Below are 13,786 nucleotides of genomic sequence, written 5' to 3'. Positions count from 1 at the left end.
CACCCTACCCGCAAAGGCCCCTCTCTGTTTCCGTAAGTACCTAACGTACGTATGTACGTGAGTACGGATGTAGCTCCCTCTCTCTATTGCCCCTCGCCGAAGCGGGCACGTTAGAACAATAGAGCCGGGCAGCCCGCCTCTCTACCTACCTAGGACTTACTATTACCCTACGTACATATATGGGTGTATGTATGTATGTTAGGCCTGTATGTGTGTATGTATGTCAGGTATATTTGCCTTAGCATGTAGGTACGTACGTGTGTGTGTTAGCGTCAAGGGTATAGGGACGGGGCATCATGTACAATATAGACTGGGTTCTTTCTTTCCCTCTTTGTCTTTTTTTCCCATTTCCTTTCGGGCTTCCTTTTCCTTCTCCTCTTCTTCTTTTGACACGACCGACGACGGGGGTCACGGGTCATGGATCTGAACGTGGCACGCCAAGGTGGAAAGTGGAAATGGTGATGGAGACGTGTTCTTCGGGTTCCCTGCTAATGGGTCCCTCGATGTTGTACTCGCATGGGTGTTCTCTCGCTCCATCCTTCCACACCCCCCCCCCCCTCCCCCTCCGAACCCGAGCCCCCCCCTCATCTCCCCTTTTTTTTTTTTTGTGGCGGAGGAATCGAATTGAACCTGAAGCCAGCTGCCCCGCCAAAATGAACATATCTTCTCTAGAAACACAGCGAAAGACCGACAGAGTGTGCGCGCACGTATGGAGTACAGTGCTCTGTAATATACTAGCAGCATCTAGCAGCATCCCGACATGCCTCCCAAGGTGGTGAGATGGAACCCCTCCATCCCTCCTCCCTGTACCTACTTCTTAAGCTTAATAATAAGGACGTAGGTAAGTATGCATTTACCTGCCTGCCCTACCTAGGCACCCGAGAGCCGCCGTAGATCGTCGGGCCCGACGCTATTTTTCTGGACCTCTGCCTCGTAACCCGCTTGCACCGAACCTTAGGTACATATGTAGGCATGTCCATAGGTGCCAACCTCCTACCTCCTACCTCCTACCTCCTAGGTACCCAGGTAGGTCTGTACCTGGCCCCCGTATGCGACAGCGTCAGATAACCTGCCTACCTAACTAACCTCCACGCTGTCTGCACCCAACACCTAACCTTCAGCTCCGTACGCCAGCAGCTAACCTAAGACGAATGTGTACCTAACGCCAGCGTCATCCACCCTAATGCACACAGATACGTGTACCGTCCGATGCAGAACTGCCTTGGGCAGGTAGTATATAGATACCTTGCATGTAGATATTAGCGGTGTGAATAAAACCGGTAGTTTGCACACCGCATGTACAGTGCAAGAAAGGAAGAGCTGGGTGGCAGATATCGGTGAGGCCAGCGCTATAGGCAGGTCTGCTAACGTTAGGGAGTGCCTACGACGTCGGTCCCCACCAGAGAGTACCGGTGCCGGAAAGGCCTCTACCAAACCCACTGTCCAGGTAACAGCCAGCATCGCTGTCAGGCCCTGCATAACACCGCTAATTACAATGCCAGAGCACACGCCGACTAGCAACCCGTGCAGCCGGCCTGCATCCACTCGCAGCCCTCACTTGACCTGATCGGGCCACCTCCATTCCTACTCTGTCTACGGGGTAACCTCACGGACCCACCCACCCCTCCCACACCCCTCCCACACCCCTCCCACCTCAAAGCCACAACCCGCCTCGCCTAGGTAGAGGGTACGGTAGAGGGTACCTTGGTCGCGGCACGCCCGCACCCCTCCGCGGATCCGACTGGTCCTGCCCATCGTCGACGCCCGGTCCCCGGCACGCGCTGGCGCCCCGCCCGAGCAGTACAGACTTAGCGACACGGCTGTACCGCCCCATGCTTATCTGGTAGCAGGAGGTACGTCACGCCAGTTAAGCCGGTACGCGGAACGTCGCCGTGCGGCCACGCCAGGGTCTCCCAGTCGCCCGGCCATGGGTGCAGGTACATGGATGTCTTGGCTACATGGGATCTGCGTACCGCCCTTACCCGTCTCCAACGCCTCGCGACCTCCAACCCCTCCGGCCAGGAGGTATCTGGGTCGGGCACGGTACCTGCGCGCTGCTGCTTTGCTGCTTTCGAGCAACTCGCCCAATCATTTGGCAATCGCTCAATCGGCGTGTTTCTCCCCCTCCCCTCCATGTGTGGTGGTGTCGGCCTAATCCCTGTCTTGTCTCTGTCTCTCTCCTCTCTTTTCGGTGCCCCCACTCCTGATGTTCTGTCCAGCCTGGGCACTACGTACCTAGGTATCTACCTACCTTAGGTCCTCTCTGTAGACGTACTCACTTTCCATTCCCCCCCTTCCCCCCCCCCATTCACATTCAATCTCTGTCCCTCTCTAATCCATCTTCCCTTTCTTCCCCTCCCTGGCGCACTAGCCACCTTTGCGACGCACAACACAGCACAACGAAGCACTGCACGAGAACAACTTCCCGCATAGCGCATCCAAATTTCCCTCCCTCATCCTGTCCCGGAATTGTCCCTCCTCCTCCCTCCCCCCCTCCTTTTTTTTTTCCCTGGATTTCCTAAACTTTCATATTTTTCCCTTCTATCAAACCTCCCATCACCCCTCAGAAACCCCTCTTCAACTTTCCCACCGCCACAGCCCACGTTCTTCGAATCTCTCGCTTGTGTCGTCCAACATAAGACGACAGCAATTCCTCGAGCACACCCTCCCGTGATTCGAACCCCCCCCCCCCCTCTCTCTCCTACCCGGCCGAGGCCGCATCCCTTCCATCACCCAGACCGTTCCATGACCATACCGGTACAAATGACCAACTATCAACAGTCGAGTCAAGAAGACACACTTTAAATCCCGCGGGAGCGCGCGAGCGAGGAGACGGGCGATTTCAACTATCAGCCTGTGAAGGGTTAGGAGCACAGTTTTCGGAGAGTCGACCGTAGCAGTAGCCGTTGTTGTTGTCAAGCACGATCAAGAAGCAGCCAGCCCCCCCCCCGTTGATTCGGAGGACCTTCTCCCTCATCATCAGCCATCATTCCCTGACCAACGCGACAACCATAATTCAAGATGCCTGGCGCCAGCGTGGCTGTTCTTCCCACCTCCGCCTCGTCTACTCCGGCCTCCCGAAAGACCTCCCTCGCGCAACCGGAGCGAAAATACAAATGCCAGTTTTGCAACCGAGCATTCAGCAGAAGCGAGCATCGCAGCAGACACGAACGGTCGCGTACGTGGTGCGATTTCTTTTCTCCCCTCGTCCTCTCTCTCCCGCCCCGAACCCCTCTTCCTGTGTGGTGCTATTCGGCCTGGAGTCGATACACGCCCCTCCCCGTCGAGGATCACCAATCTGCTACCCCTCAACATCGATGCACAGATGATTTTCGCGTCTGCTACGATCCCACCTCGGAGAATCCCCCCTCCCCGCCCCCCTCCCCTCAAGAGAGTGTAAGAGCTGACCGATCAACCATCTTGCAGATACCAAAGAACGCCCTTTTAAGTGTATGAAGTGTAGAAGTACCTTCGTGCGACGCGATCTCCTGCTTCGTCATGACCGAACCGTTCACGCCAAGGACGGAGGAGTTCCTCTGCACAGTGACGGAAAGCGTCGCGCCGGTGGCGGTTCCAAGGCTCGATCTATCGGTGGCCCGTCCAAGTCCTCGATTGCTATCGACCCTTCAACCCTTAGTGAGCAGATTGAGGCTAGCAGTGAGGGAGTCTTCGACGTCGAGCATGCCGCTATGTTGGTCGCTGACCTGCATCACAAAGCGACGGCTGCGATGCGAGACAATGGAAGCCCCTGCGAGCCCAGTCCTTCGATGGCCTACGCTCCTACCAGCGCGCCCATGATGGATCCAGCAGTCACGTATCCTCCCAGTGCCGTTCCTCTGCCCCACAACGTGCCTTGGGACACGTTTGTGCAGCCTGCAAATATGGACGCGAAGGCCAATTCCATGCCGTCGAGCGCGTCTGCTTCGTTCGAATCGCAGTCTTTTGCCAGCGTGAGTGTCACCCGCACCCCAACCCCACCCGCGCTCTGCGCTCGGATCTCTGTGGCGATGGCCCGGTACCCGTGTCACAGTCCCCGGCCCACTCATAATCTCCTCCTACCAACGGAAACCCAGCAGCCCCCCTCCCCCTCCCCTGCACCCCGTGCTCCTCACTAACCGCTCCTAGGCTTCGGCGGGCTTCAAGGCTCCTCAAGTGCACAGCGACGAAGAGCGCAACATGATTCTAGATAACATTCGAGCGCACGACAGCGAGCACGCGATCCCGGAGGGTTTCCGTGTCCCCAATCTGTCCTCGCTGAATCGGTATCTGGCTACCTACTTTGGCCTCTTCCATCACCACCTGCCGTTCCTGCATCCTGCGTCGTTCTCGGTCACGCAAGTGTCTCCGGCGTTGCTCCTGGCGGTGCTGTCAATCGGTGCTCTGTACGCTTTTGACCAGGACCAAGCCTACATGCTCCACATCGGCTCCAAAGTCTTGGTCAACCAGTTCCTGCAGAACAAGGAGAACTTCAGCTCTCGCAAGTGTCCTCTCTGGACGATGCAGAGCTCCCTCCTCAACATGATCTTTGCCAGCTGGAGCGGGGACCCGAAGGGCCTCGAGTGGGCTTGCTCCATCAAGAGCCTTCTCGCCAATATGGTTGCGGGAAATCGTTACGAACTGAAGCTCCGGCAGGACGGTCGCGAGGATGCGCAGCCCACGCGCGCCGAGTGGATCGAAGACGAGGGATGTCGCAGGACATATTATGCCGTCTACATCTTCTTCGGCTTGCTCACGTTGACCTACAACCACACGCCTGCCATCAGCTTCAACGAGTTCGAGGACCTGCAGCTGCCGTCTCAAGAGGCGCTTTGGAACTCGAAGGTGACGGAGGAGGCGGCCTGGCAGGAGCAGTTGAAGGCGTCGCCTGCGATCACCTTCCTAGCTGCTCACACGAAGCTCTTCCAAGGAGACACATTGAAGTACAGCGCTTTCGCGACTCGTGTTATGATCAACGCTCTGTTCCTCGAGGTGTGGTACCACAAGCGTAGCCCCGAAGCCCTGCAGGACGTGGTAACCGAATACAAGCTTCGTCTGGCTCTGGAGACGTGGGAGAAGTCCCTGGATCTCTGCGAGCCGGAAGCCGACACGGTTCCCCTGAGCGCCCCTCACAAGGGCCACCCTCTGATCTTCAACGCCAAAGCGATGTTCCGCAACGCACGTGTTCGCCTAGAGGTGGATTTGAAGACGGTGCAAGAAGCACTCCGCTACCACGACCACTACGAGGTTGCCGCCGCTATGTCAACTGCGCGTGACAAGGTAAAGCGCTCTTGCGAGATGATCAAGGTAATCGACGAGTGCTACAACTGCATCGAGACTGCGGTCCGCCAAGGTGTCCGCTGGGTCGCTCGCACGTCGCCGACCAACTGGAGCATCGAACACCCCCTGTGCGGTATGGATTTGATGATCACGCTCACCTTGTGGCTTTACCGTCTGGAACATGACGAGGAGGCCGCTTCGGAGGAGGAGATGGTCATGTATCTCAAGGTCCGCACGCTCTTCGAGAAGGATGCCGAGGGCGCCATGAACTCGCAGCAGCTTAGCGCGACCGTGGCTCACCTATGGGGCTCTATGCTCGACGAAGTAGTCGTTTGGGGGTAAGTCGATCGCGCTCGTACCCACACCGCGTTGAACGTTAGGACTAATTTTCCTCTCTCTGCAGCATCACCAGGCTTATGGGTGAAGCCTTCCGCCTCCACTCTCAAGCCCTCATCGGCTACGTAGACGATGTCGAAGCATCGTCTAACGTCTCGACGCCGTCCATGATCTCACAGGGGGGCGACGAGGAGAGTGTGTACTAGATGTATTCTCATGAGACCCACGATTTCTTTTGTTCTCCTACTAACGGAGACGACGGAGGGGCAGGAGAGCCTCTCACGCATAGGCTCTCGCGATAGCGCCTGTCTGTCGCCCTTTGCTATCCGTCCCGGCATGGTTCTTTATCCTTTTCTCTTTTTTTTCACTGGTCCGGTTAGGCGTGTCGGGGTTGACGGGGAATTTGCTCTTTTCCGTAATGTTTGGTATCCGACGCCTACATCCAACGTCACTGGTCATATAGGGGGTCGGAAATATTAGGGCCCTCACGGCGACCTGGTGAAAAAAAGGGGTGGGGTGAGTCAGCGCGAGACATGCGCCATTAATGTGTGATGCGGTTGGCTGGCTGGACCATTCTCGAAAAAAATTCCTTTTCCCTCTGTTCTATTAGCTACGGCACTCCTATTCTTTTTTTAATACTCGAACAACTGGTGGTTCTGATTTTGTCTTTCCCGCCTGTTGCCGTCGTCGCCGACAGATACCTTGTTCTACATACTGGCTCTGTTTCCTGCTCCGTTCTCGTCGCGCTCCCCCCTCTCGGGTACATTCGGTCTCGACTGTTTCGTGCGTTGCGTTGCGTGTTGCGGTTCTCACGTTTCCGTTTCTCCTGATTTTTTTTTTCTTTTTCCCTCTCTCCTTCATTCCGTCATCTCGTGTAATAGAGCTGGCAAACCAAGTCTCAGGATGGGAACTCGCGTCTGGCAAATGGGAAGGCGTGGCGCGTAACAGATTGTTTAATCTCTCGAGGTCGGCGAGGAAGAGGGTCCCGTCGAGTATAGATACTAGTACTAAGGAGTCACCAGAGCTGAATATATTATCACTTCTCCCTGCCTTCGACTCGCGCGCGCAAGTTCAGTAGTCTCGGACGGGCTGGGGATGTGTGCGCATTGGAGCTCAGGGAAAATAAAATGCCTGCCCGTTCGAATATTCTTCCCCCTAGCAGTCCGTAGTCTTACCTGTTCAGGTCGGCGCTGCCACCACCAGCGTATCCTCGCCTTTCGGGTGTTCCTGCGCCGCGAGAGCATTCAGAGTCGAACGTTCTTCCGTTGATCCCCATCGGGGCTTCTTTCTGGTTGGTGGCAGGGACACTTCTCCTGCCAGGTCGGGAAGTTGTCTTCTCCCTCTCTTCTGGCCGCCGTGTTTATAATTCCTCCCATCTGCTTCTCATGTTTTTGGCCCATAGAAATTTCATCTTATCCCGATATATGCTAAGACCGCATCGCTTCTCCTGTCCCCGAGAGGCCACTCGCACTCGAGAATTCTTTGAAGCCAACAGTATCGGTATCTGTTTTATTGTGCTGGCACTACCGTGCGATGCACCACCGGACGCTTCATCGTGCGATGGCTCCTCTTCGACTTTTGGCTCTGCTATTCGGCGGCCTGTTCAGCCTCGCGCTGGCGGATTGTGAGTGCGGATACTCGATGACAACATCCGATAACAAGCAGCTCCTCTACCGATATCAACGAAATCAACTTTTTACGTGAGAATATCGTAGAGCAGGTCGACGATGACGACGACGACTGCAAGTACGACTGGCAATCAGTGGAGTACCAAGTGGCTAGTGACGCCTCGAGAGGTCTCTACGGCGAGTCTTTCGCCCGTCAGAACGTCGTGTCGAACACGCTCCCCGGCAACCCGCCCGGGAACGCGTTGGGCGATACTGGTCTGCACCTCGTGGTTAGAAGCCAGCTCGAGAATAACATGATCTCCTCCGCCGAAGTTGAAACCAGAAGCTCCCAATATTACGGTACCTTCAGAGCGGGCATCAAGATCACCGATGTGCCCGGAACATGCACGTCCTTCTTTTGGGTGAGCGATCAATAACCCGTGCCCAGTTGTCGAAGCATATACAAGAGAGAGTATGTGTGTACGTGTGGATTCATGCTAACCAAGCGTCGGCAAATCTCGCTCCAGTACATGAATGACACGCAAGAGATCGACGTGGAGTTCCTCTCGTCGCAGTTCGGCAAGGACAACGGCACATTCCCGGTCAGCCTCGTGCTGCGGGCGAGCACTCCGGGGGCAGCCTCCGCCGGGCCTGACAGGGCGAGGAAGACAGGCAGCGCCTTCAAGAAGGTGCACTTACCGTTCGACCCAACGGCGGACTTCCACGAGTACCGGTTCGACTTTTTGCCAGACGAGGTGCTATTCTACGCCGACGCGACGCTACTCGCCGAGATGAACCAGACCAGCGTGCCGCTGGGTCCCGGTCGCCTGCACATCTCTCACTGGAGCAACGGCAACGTAGGCTGGTCCTCGTCCTCGCACAGCCCCCAGCTGCCCCCCGCCCCTCCAGCTACGGACGCCATCACCACCGTCAGCTACGTCAAGGCCTACTTCAATGCGTCGGCCGAGCCAAGCCCGGACGATGATCGCCAGGCGAGGTGCCGGGACCCCGCTGCCGCTTCAGCGGTCTGTGCTATTCCCGTCAACAGCCCTGGATTCTTCTTCGGCAGGCGGCGCTGAGGACAGGGGGCTCTCGACAGAGAGAAACGGGGCAACAGGGGGGGGGGGGGGAGGTAGAGGTTGTATCTTGTACCGTACGGTGGTTGTAGGACCCGCTACAACGTGAGAGCGCGATGGACACGGTGAAAGACGATTTGCGATTCGGGTCAGGAGGCGTTGGTATTCATTTCTGGGTTGTGGTAAGGGTTGTGTGCCTGTCGTCTCTAGGTAGGTAGATGACAGGTCACCTATCACAGTAGCATTCTTTCCAGTCAGACGAAGTACACCCAATTATCGCTGGTGACCCCCTCTCTTGTTTTCTTTTTCTTTGGAGACCCAGACCGACACATCTAGCGAGTAGGTCAGTTCCCCCGAGGAAGCGAGCCGAAGTGCGACCTACGCGATCACTTGTAGCATGCGAAAGCCTGATGCTGTCCAAGGCACGGCTCCTCGTTCTGCTCTTCGGCTGGTCCGACACGGCCGTGATGCGCACGCATTAAGCAGGTATATTAACAGCCAGCTACGCCCATGTTTACCACGCACACAGGTACGTATCGCATACTCTGCGTGCGACCTTTGCGCCAGCGGGAGCGAGGCACGGGTCAGCAGGACGATTGTAAGGAAGACCCGGGTTGTCGATGGCCAGAGGAGGGGAAGGGGGGGGGGGGAGAAGACAGGGGATGCGGTTCGTTAATAAACCTGGAATAAATGAATGCTCGCCTACCTGGTCTGTTCATTATGCCGGTTAGCTACCCAGGCGCTCCGGGTTGGCAGGCGATAATAGGAGGAATAATATTGACTGAAAATAATAAACAAAACCGAGCCCTGCCGCCCCTCACCCACCTCTCTCGAGGCCGGGTCCAGTCAGAGCCCGCGACGCCGCTCTCCACCTGCCTAATCGGGCACACACACTGTATCGTACTACCGCGTCTGCGCCGTGCGCGTGGTCGGGTTTTTCTCTCTTCTTTTTTTTTTCTTCCTTGTCGGCCGTCGGAGAGGGTGGCAGGGGTAAGCAAGGGGGGGGGGAGGCAGTGCCTATGTAATAATAAGTTCTGGCTTGGGAGGGAGGGGAGGGATGCCTATCCGTTGTATAAGACACTCTCACGCATGCCTCTCACTCGCTCACTCTCTCACACCTCCTCTCACATGCGAATGCCGCCGAGATGCACGAGGAAGAGGAAGATGGTGGGACGGACGAGGGCCGACCTAAACCAAAAGGGCGGCGGGCCTAACTTCTCCTCCGCCTTCTTCCTCCGTCCCGCTTCCTCTCATAGGCTGGCCGCGATGCCTCTCAGGTGCCTGAGGTGCCTCGGGCGTCGCTTAGTGGCTGGCGGCTCCGAGACTGGGTCGATCGGATCGTGGAGAAGGCCGTGGAGACACGACGCCACCATCTCGTCTTTCTCATCTGCTCATTCGTCCGCCGGCTTTTATCGGTTAGGCGGCAGCAGACCGAACTGCCGCACTCTGCAATCGGGCTATAAACCGCCAAATGAATTAAAGATGCCAAGGAAGAAAGAAGTAAATAAATAGTGGAGCGTAGGTGTCTTGCTTTGCTCTTGGATAAATGCCCAGCGTCGGCGGTGGTTTCGTGTCGTCGACGGCCAGGCGTATCTTGTCGAAGAGGGCTCCCGATGATATATATACGAAAAGAAGGAGGGGGGGGGGGGGGGGAGCGGATAGCAGCCGTGTGATCGAGAGGGTGGATATTCGCCAGTCGCCCTCTGAAACCCCTCTACACGGGTAGGTATTGATAGTGTGCGTAAGGGGGGGTTGGAAGGAGGGCATCTTGTCTTATGAGACCGGCCCTATTAGGTACTTATCGTCACGCCTCCGGGCTACTCCGTGACGCTCTAGAGAGAGCGCGATACGATATACATAGACCGACCAACTGTCCATGTGCGCTCGTCGCCGCCTCCCACGATCCGGTCGAGACAGAGACAGAGACAAGAGGAGAAGTCGAGAGAGAGACAGAGAGAGGAGCGGGCACGTCCGCCTCTCTCTACGCACTTAAGCTACGGGTGAGACGTAAGGCGGACTGGCCTATTGATAGTACGCTGTACCACAGCGGAGGGCCTATCTTATCCTCTGCGCCCCCCCGACCGTCCACTCCGGCTTGCTCCCTTTGGCTACCACCTCCGAGACAACGAACCCGCGTGTCCACCTCCCCTCTGCCCTCTCTCGCATAGGTCATTTCGCTGGCACCTATGTGTCCATGCGAAACATCGTCGTCATCTCTGTCCAATCTTGGCTGCCGTCATTGCCAGGCCGGCACTGCGGCTGCTACTACTGTAGCTCTGCCACTGCCGGGTGGGTTCCATGACCCCGGACTTGGGCGGGCCCCAAGCTGGGATCTGGGACGCCATCCTCTTCATGTTCCAGTTCCCTCTCGCGATCTCATTCCCCTCCACCTCCCTTGCTCCTTGGTGGCCCCGGGCTAGCTCGCCGCCGTGCTCGTCGATCCCCATCAAGCCGGTCGTCAGCCGGGTAGCCATCTAGATACCAGGTACTTGGCGAACTGCCATAAGACCCTATTTGCTTTAGTGCTCATACCCCGGAAAATCACCCGTCACCTATTTACGGCACCCGGAGATGGCGGGAGGAGGTGGTGTGGAGGAGCCGTGTGTCGGCACTACGGCCGGGATTGTCGTAGCTCGTCCACACACGCGTTTGTGGGTACGGGAGCAGGTCACCTTCTCGTCACATGAAGTTCGTCACATCGCCGACGCATGACGTCCGCCCCCTTAGGAACTCAGCGAGGCGATCCCCGAATATTTGGCCTAGCTTCGTTGCCTTCTGGCTCCTTAGCCTTGCAGGCCTTACAAATGAAAGGACAAACTCGTCGATCACCAAGCTCCGCTAGGTACCTGCCTCCGGGGCTAAGGTGACTCGCTAAATATCAACTGATCTCGGGTTTGGCTCACAAGCCCAGCTCGAGGAGGGATACGTGGTTGAGCGATCAGTTTTCACCTCAGCTCGCCCGCCGCATAGACCGCCAGGCGTTGCTCTCCTCCCATCTCATCACTCCCCTCTCACTGCCTCGCGGCCTCCCCTCCTCATCACAAGTCGATGCTTGTTCTGCCAGGTCACAGGCTGCCCACCATCAACAAGGAGCCTCGACCACATGCTCGCAAGGCGTCCTCGTCATGTTCTAGGAATGCTAGACTTCCCATGCTCGAGTGCCTTCGTAGGGGAGACCGATTCGGCTTTAAAACGCGAGGAAGACGACGCAATTTTCCTGACAATCCCGAAAGCTTCCAACCTCACATTCTATTCCTCATAGGCCGCTTCGGTGTCGAGTTGTTAACAACCAGTTCGATCTCGGAGCCTCACAACCTCTGCCTCGGAAAGACCCATACCTACTTCTCGATCGCAGGAGCCATAATAGCGCATGCACGCTCGCAGCTAGACGCACACAGCACACCAGGGACTTTAGGACGACGACGGCCGCCACCATGACGAACCCCACGACCGACTTCGCCCTCAAGAACAACACGGACTCGTCCGAGGCGTTCGCCTACATCACGGGCCTCGACCTGAACCGCGACAACACGCCGGTCTTCATCCAGGCCGACGGCAAGACGACGTACCACCCGGCGTCGCCGGCGGAGCCGCAGTCGCCGCTGCAGGCCGACGTGGCGATCCCGCTGGGCGCGCCCGGGACGACGACGCGGGTGACGATCCCGCACATCGCGGGGGGGCGGGTGTGGTTCAGCGTCGGGGCGCGGCTCAACTTCCTGCTGAACCCGGGGCCGGCGGTGGTGGAGCCGAGCGTGACGAACCCGTCGGACCCGAGCTACGGGGTGGCGTGGGGCTTCTGCGAGTTCACGTACAACCAGCAGCAGCTGTTCGTCAACATCAGCTACGTCGACTTCGTGCCGCCGCACCCGATCGCGCTCGAGCTGCGCAACACGGACGGGGCGACGCAGACGGTGCGCGGCATGGGCCGCGGCGGGCTCGCCGCCGTGTGCGACGAGCTCGCGCGCCAGGGCGCCGCCGACGGCGCCGGCTGGGAGCAGCTCGTGGTGCGCGGGGCCGACGGCGCGGCGCTGCGCGCGCTGAGCCCCAACAGCGGCCGCGTGCTGCGGCCGGGCCTGTTCGACGGCTACTTCGACGCGTACGTCGACGCGGTGTGGGAGCGGTACCGCGGCGCGGACCTGACGATCAACACGCAGGCGGCGTGGGGGGACGTGGCGGGGCGGGTGGCGGCGGACGGGCTGCTGACGTTCGCGGGCGCGGGCGCGTTCGCGAAGCCGAGCGCGGGCGACATCTTCTCGTGCTCGACGGGGCCGTTCGGCAACTACCCGCCGGCGCAGCGCGAGCAGATGGGCGCGCTGGGCGCCCGCCTCGCCGCCGCCTTCAACCGCTCCACGCTGCTCGCCAACGACCGCCAGCCCGACGGCGAGCGCGTCGCCGCCTACTACGCCGCCTCCCCCACCAACCACTACGCCCGCATCGTCCACGCCGCCAACCTCGACGGCCGCGGCTACGCCTTCCCCTACGACGACGTCGTGCCCTCCGGCGGCACCGCCGGCCCCGACCAGGCCGGCACCGTCTTCGACGGCAGCCCCGAGCTGCTCACCATCACGCTCGGCGGGCCCGCTGACGGGGATAACGGCGGCGGCAACGGGGGCGACGGCGGCAGCGGTGGCGGCAATGGTGGCGATAGCGGCAACGGTGGTGGTAACGGTGGCGATGGCGGAAGCGGCGGTGGTAACGGCGGTAACGGCGGTAACGGCGGCGACGGCGGCAACGGCGGCACCCCGGACAAGGGCGACGGCGGCGACGGCGGCGACGACGAGACCCCCGGATGCCTCGACGGGCTGAAGAGCCTGTTTGAGAAGCTGAGGCAGCTGCTCAAGCTGTGAGCGAGGCGGCCCTGCCGGACTTCCTCTTCTTCTTCCCCTTCGTCTTCTTCGTTCCAACTTTTCCCCATACCCATCTGTCTATATATACACACACACATATACCCCTCGCATCGGTCGGTTTGGTTTTTCTCGCGCCTGGTCGCGGGTTCGCTGGCCCTGTTCTCTCTAATACGCCCGCGCACAGTAGGCGCATAGGTGGTAGCAGAGTCCTGGGACCCGCATATGTTCCCTTCTAGCACATCAGCCTGCCGCTTTCTCTCTCTTTCTTTTTCTCATGTATGCTCTTATATAAATCCCCCGCCGTCTTGGCGCTAGGGGCCTATTGCATGGACGTTGGTGTCTTGGACCGGTCGCTTTCTCCTCGCTGCTTCTTCCGCCGCCAGGGGCATCTTTCCCCCCTCCTTTCGCTCGTTGGGTTCTCGTCTGGGATATATATACCTATAGGCTGGTGCCGATCATGATATTCTTCTACTTTTGGCCGGGGCTTCCCGTGTCTGCCTCATCCCTTTCTCCCCCTTTATGGATTAGGTGTAAGGGCATGGCACGGCGCGGTGGTCCCTCGGCCCTTATAATTACTTGTATATAGTTTTGTTGTCGCCATGTATATAGTCATTTAGGCCCATCTCACGCTACTCATCACACATACTGCCTTTTATGCCGTCCG

General features: G+C 58.3%; 4 protein-coding genes across 4 annotated transcripts; all 4 read left to right on the top strand.

Annotated features, from left to right (window-relative positions):
• Nucleotides 1-3,021: 3,021 nt before the first annotated feature.
• On the top strand, nucleotides 3,022-5,798 carry GGS23DRAFT_605250 (uncharacterized protein; the record flags this gene model as incomplete). The annotated part of the gene is made up of 4 exons (XM_051519721.1): nucleotides 3,022-3,178; nucleotides 3,427-3,950; nucleotides 4,126-5,594; nucleotides 5,660-5,798. 4 exons carry the CDS (start codon nucleotides 3,022-3,024, stop codon nucleotides 5,796-5,798), a joined length of 2,289 nt encoding a protein of 762 aa, XP_051371925.1.
• Nucleotides 5,799-7,367: 1,569 nt separating this feature from the next.
• Nucleotides 7,368-8,650, top strand: GGS23DRAFT_58797 (concanavalin A-like lectin/glucanase domain-containing protein). Its single transcript, XM_051517520.1, has 3 exons — nucleotides 7,368-7,621; nucleotides 7,727-8,315; nucleotides 8,373-8,650. The coding sequence occupies exons 1-2, from the start codon at nucleotides 7,514-7,516 to the stop codon at nucleotides 8,276-8,278; spliced, it is 660 nt and encodes a 219-aa protein (XP_051371924.1). The 5' UTR covers nucleotides 7,368-7,513; the 3' UTR covers nucleotides 8,279-8,315; nucleotides 8,373-8,650.
• Nucleotides 8,651-9,913, top strand: GGS23DRAFT_58798 (uncharacterized protein). The gene has a single exon (XM_051517522.1). It carries the CDS (start codon nucleotides 8,966-8,968, stop codon nucleotides 9,785-9,787), a length of 822 nt encoding a protein of 273 aa, XP_051371923.1. The 5' UTR covers nucleotides 8,651-8,965; the 3' UTR covers nucleotides 9,788-9,913.
• A 1,796-nt stretch (nucleotides 9,914-11,709) lies between these two features.
• On the top strand, nucleotides 11,710-13,122 carry GGS23DRAFT_596981 (glycoside hydrolase family 64 protein; the record flags this gene model as incomplete). The annotated part of the gene is made up of 1 exon (XM_051518552.1): nucleotides 11,710-13,122. One exon carries the CDS (start codon nucleotides 11,710-11,712, stop codon nucleotides 13,120-13,122), a length of 1,413 nt encoding a protein of 470 aa, XP_051371922.1.
• Nucleotides 13,123-13,786: the final 664 nt, after the last annotated feature.

Source organism: Durotheca rogersii (genome assembly GCF_024521655.1).
Source record: "Durotheca rogersii strain YMJ 92031201 chromosome Unknown GGS23scaffold_10, whole genome shotgun sequence".
In the NCBI taxonomy this organism is placed as follows: domain Eukaryota; kingdom Fungi; phylum Ascomycota; class Sordariomycetes; order Xylariales; family Xylariaceae; genus Durotheca; species Durotheca rogersii.
Note: the sequence above shows the minus strand (reverse complement) of the source record. Positions and strands in the feature narration are given on the sequence as shown.

Coding starts and splice junctions, on each gene's coding strand:
- GGS23DRAFT_58798 (XM_051517522.1), top strand. CDS start 8,966: ATGAATGCTCGCCTACCTGGTCTGTTCATTATGCCGGTTAGCTACCCA.
- GGS23DRAFT_58797 (XM_051517520.1), top strand. CDS start 7,514: ATGATCTCCTCCGCCGAAGTTGAAACCAGAAGCTCCCAATATTACGGT. Junction 7,622..7,726: donor CATGCACGTCCTTCTTTTGG/GTGAGCGATCAA, acceptor ATCTCGCTCCAG/TACATGAATGACACGCAAGA.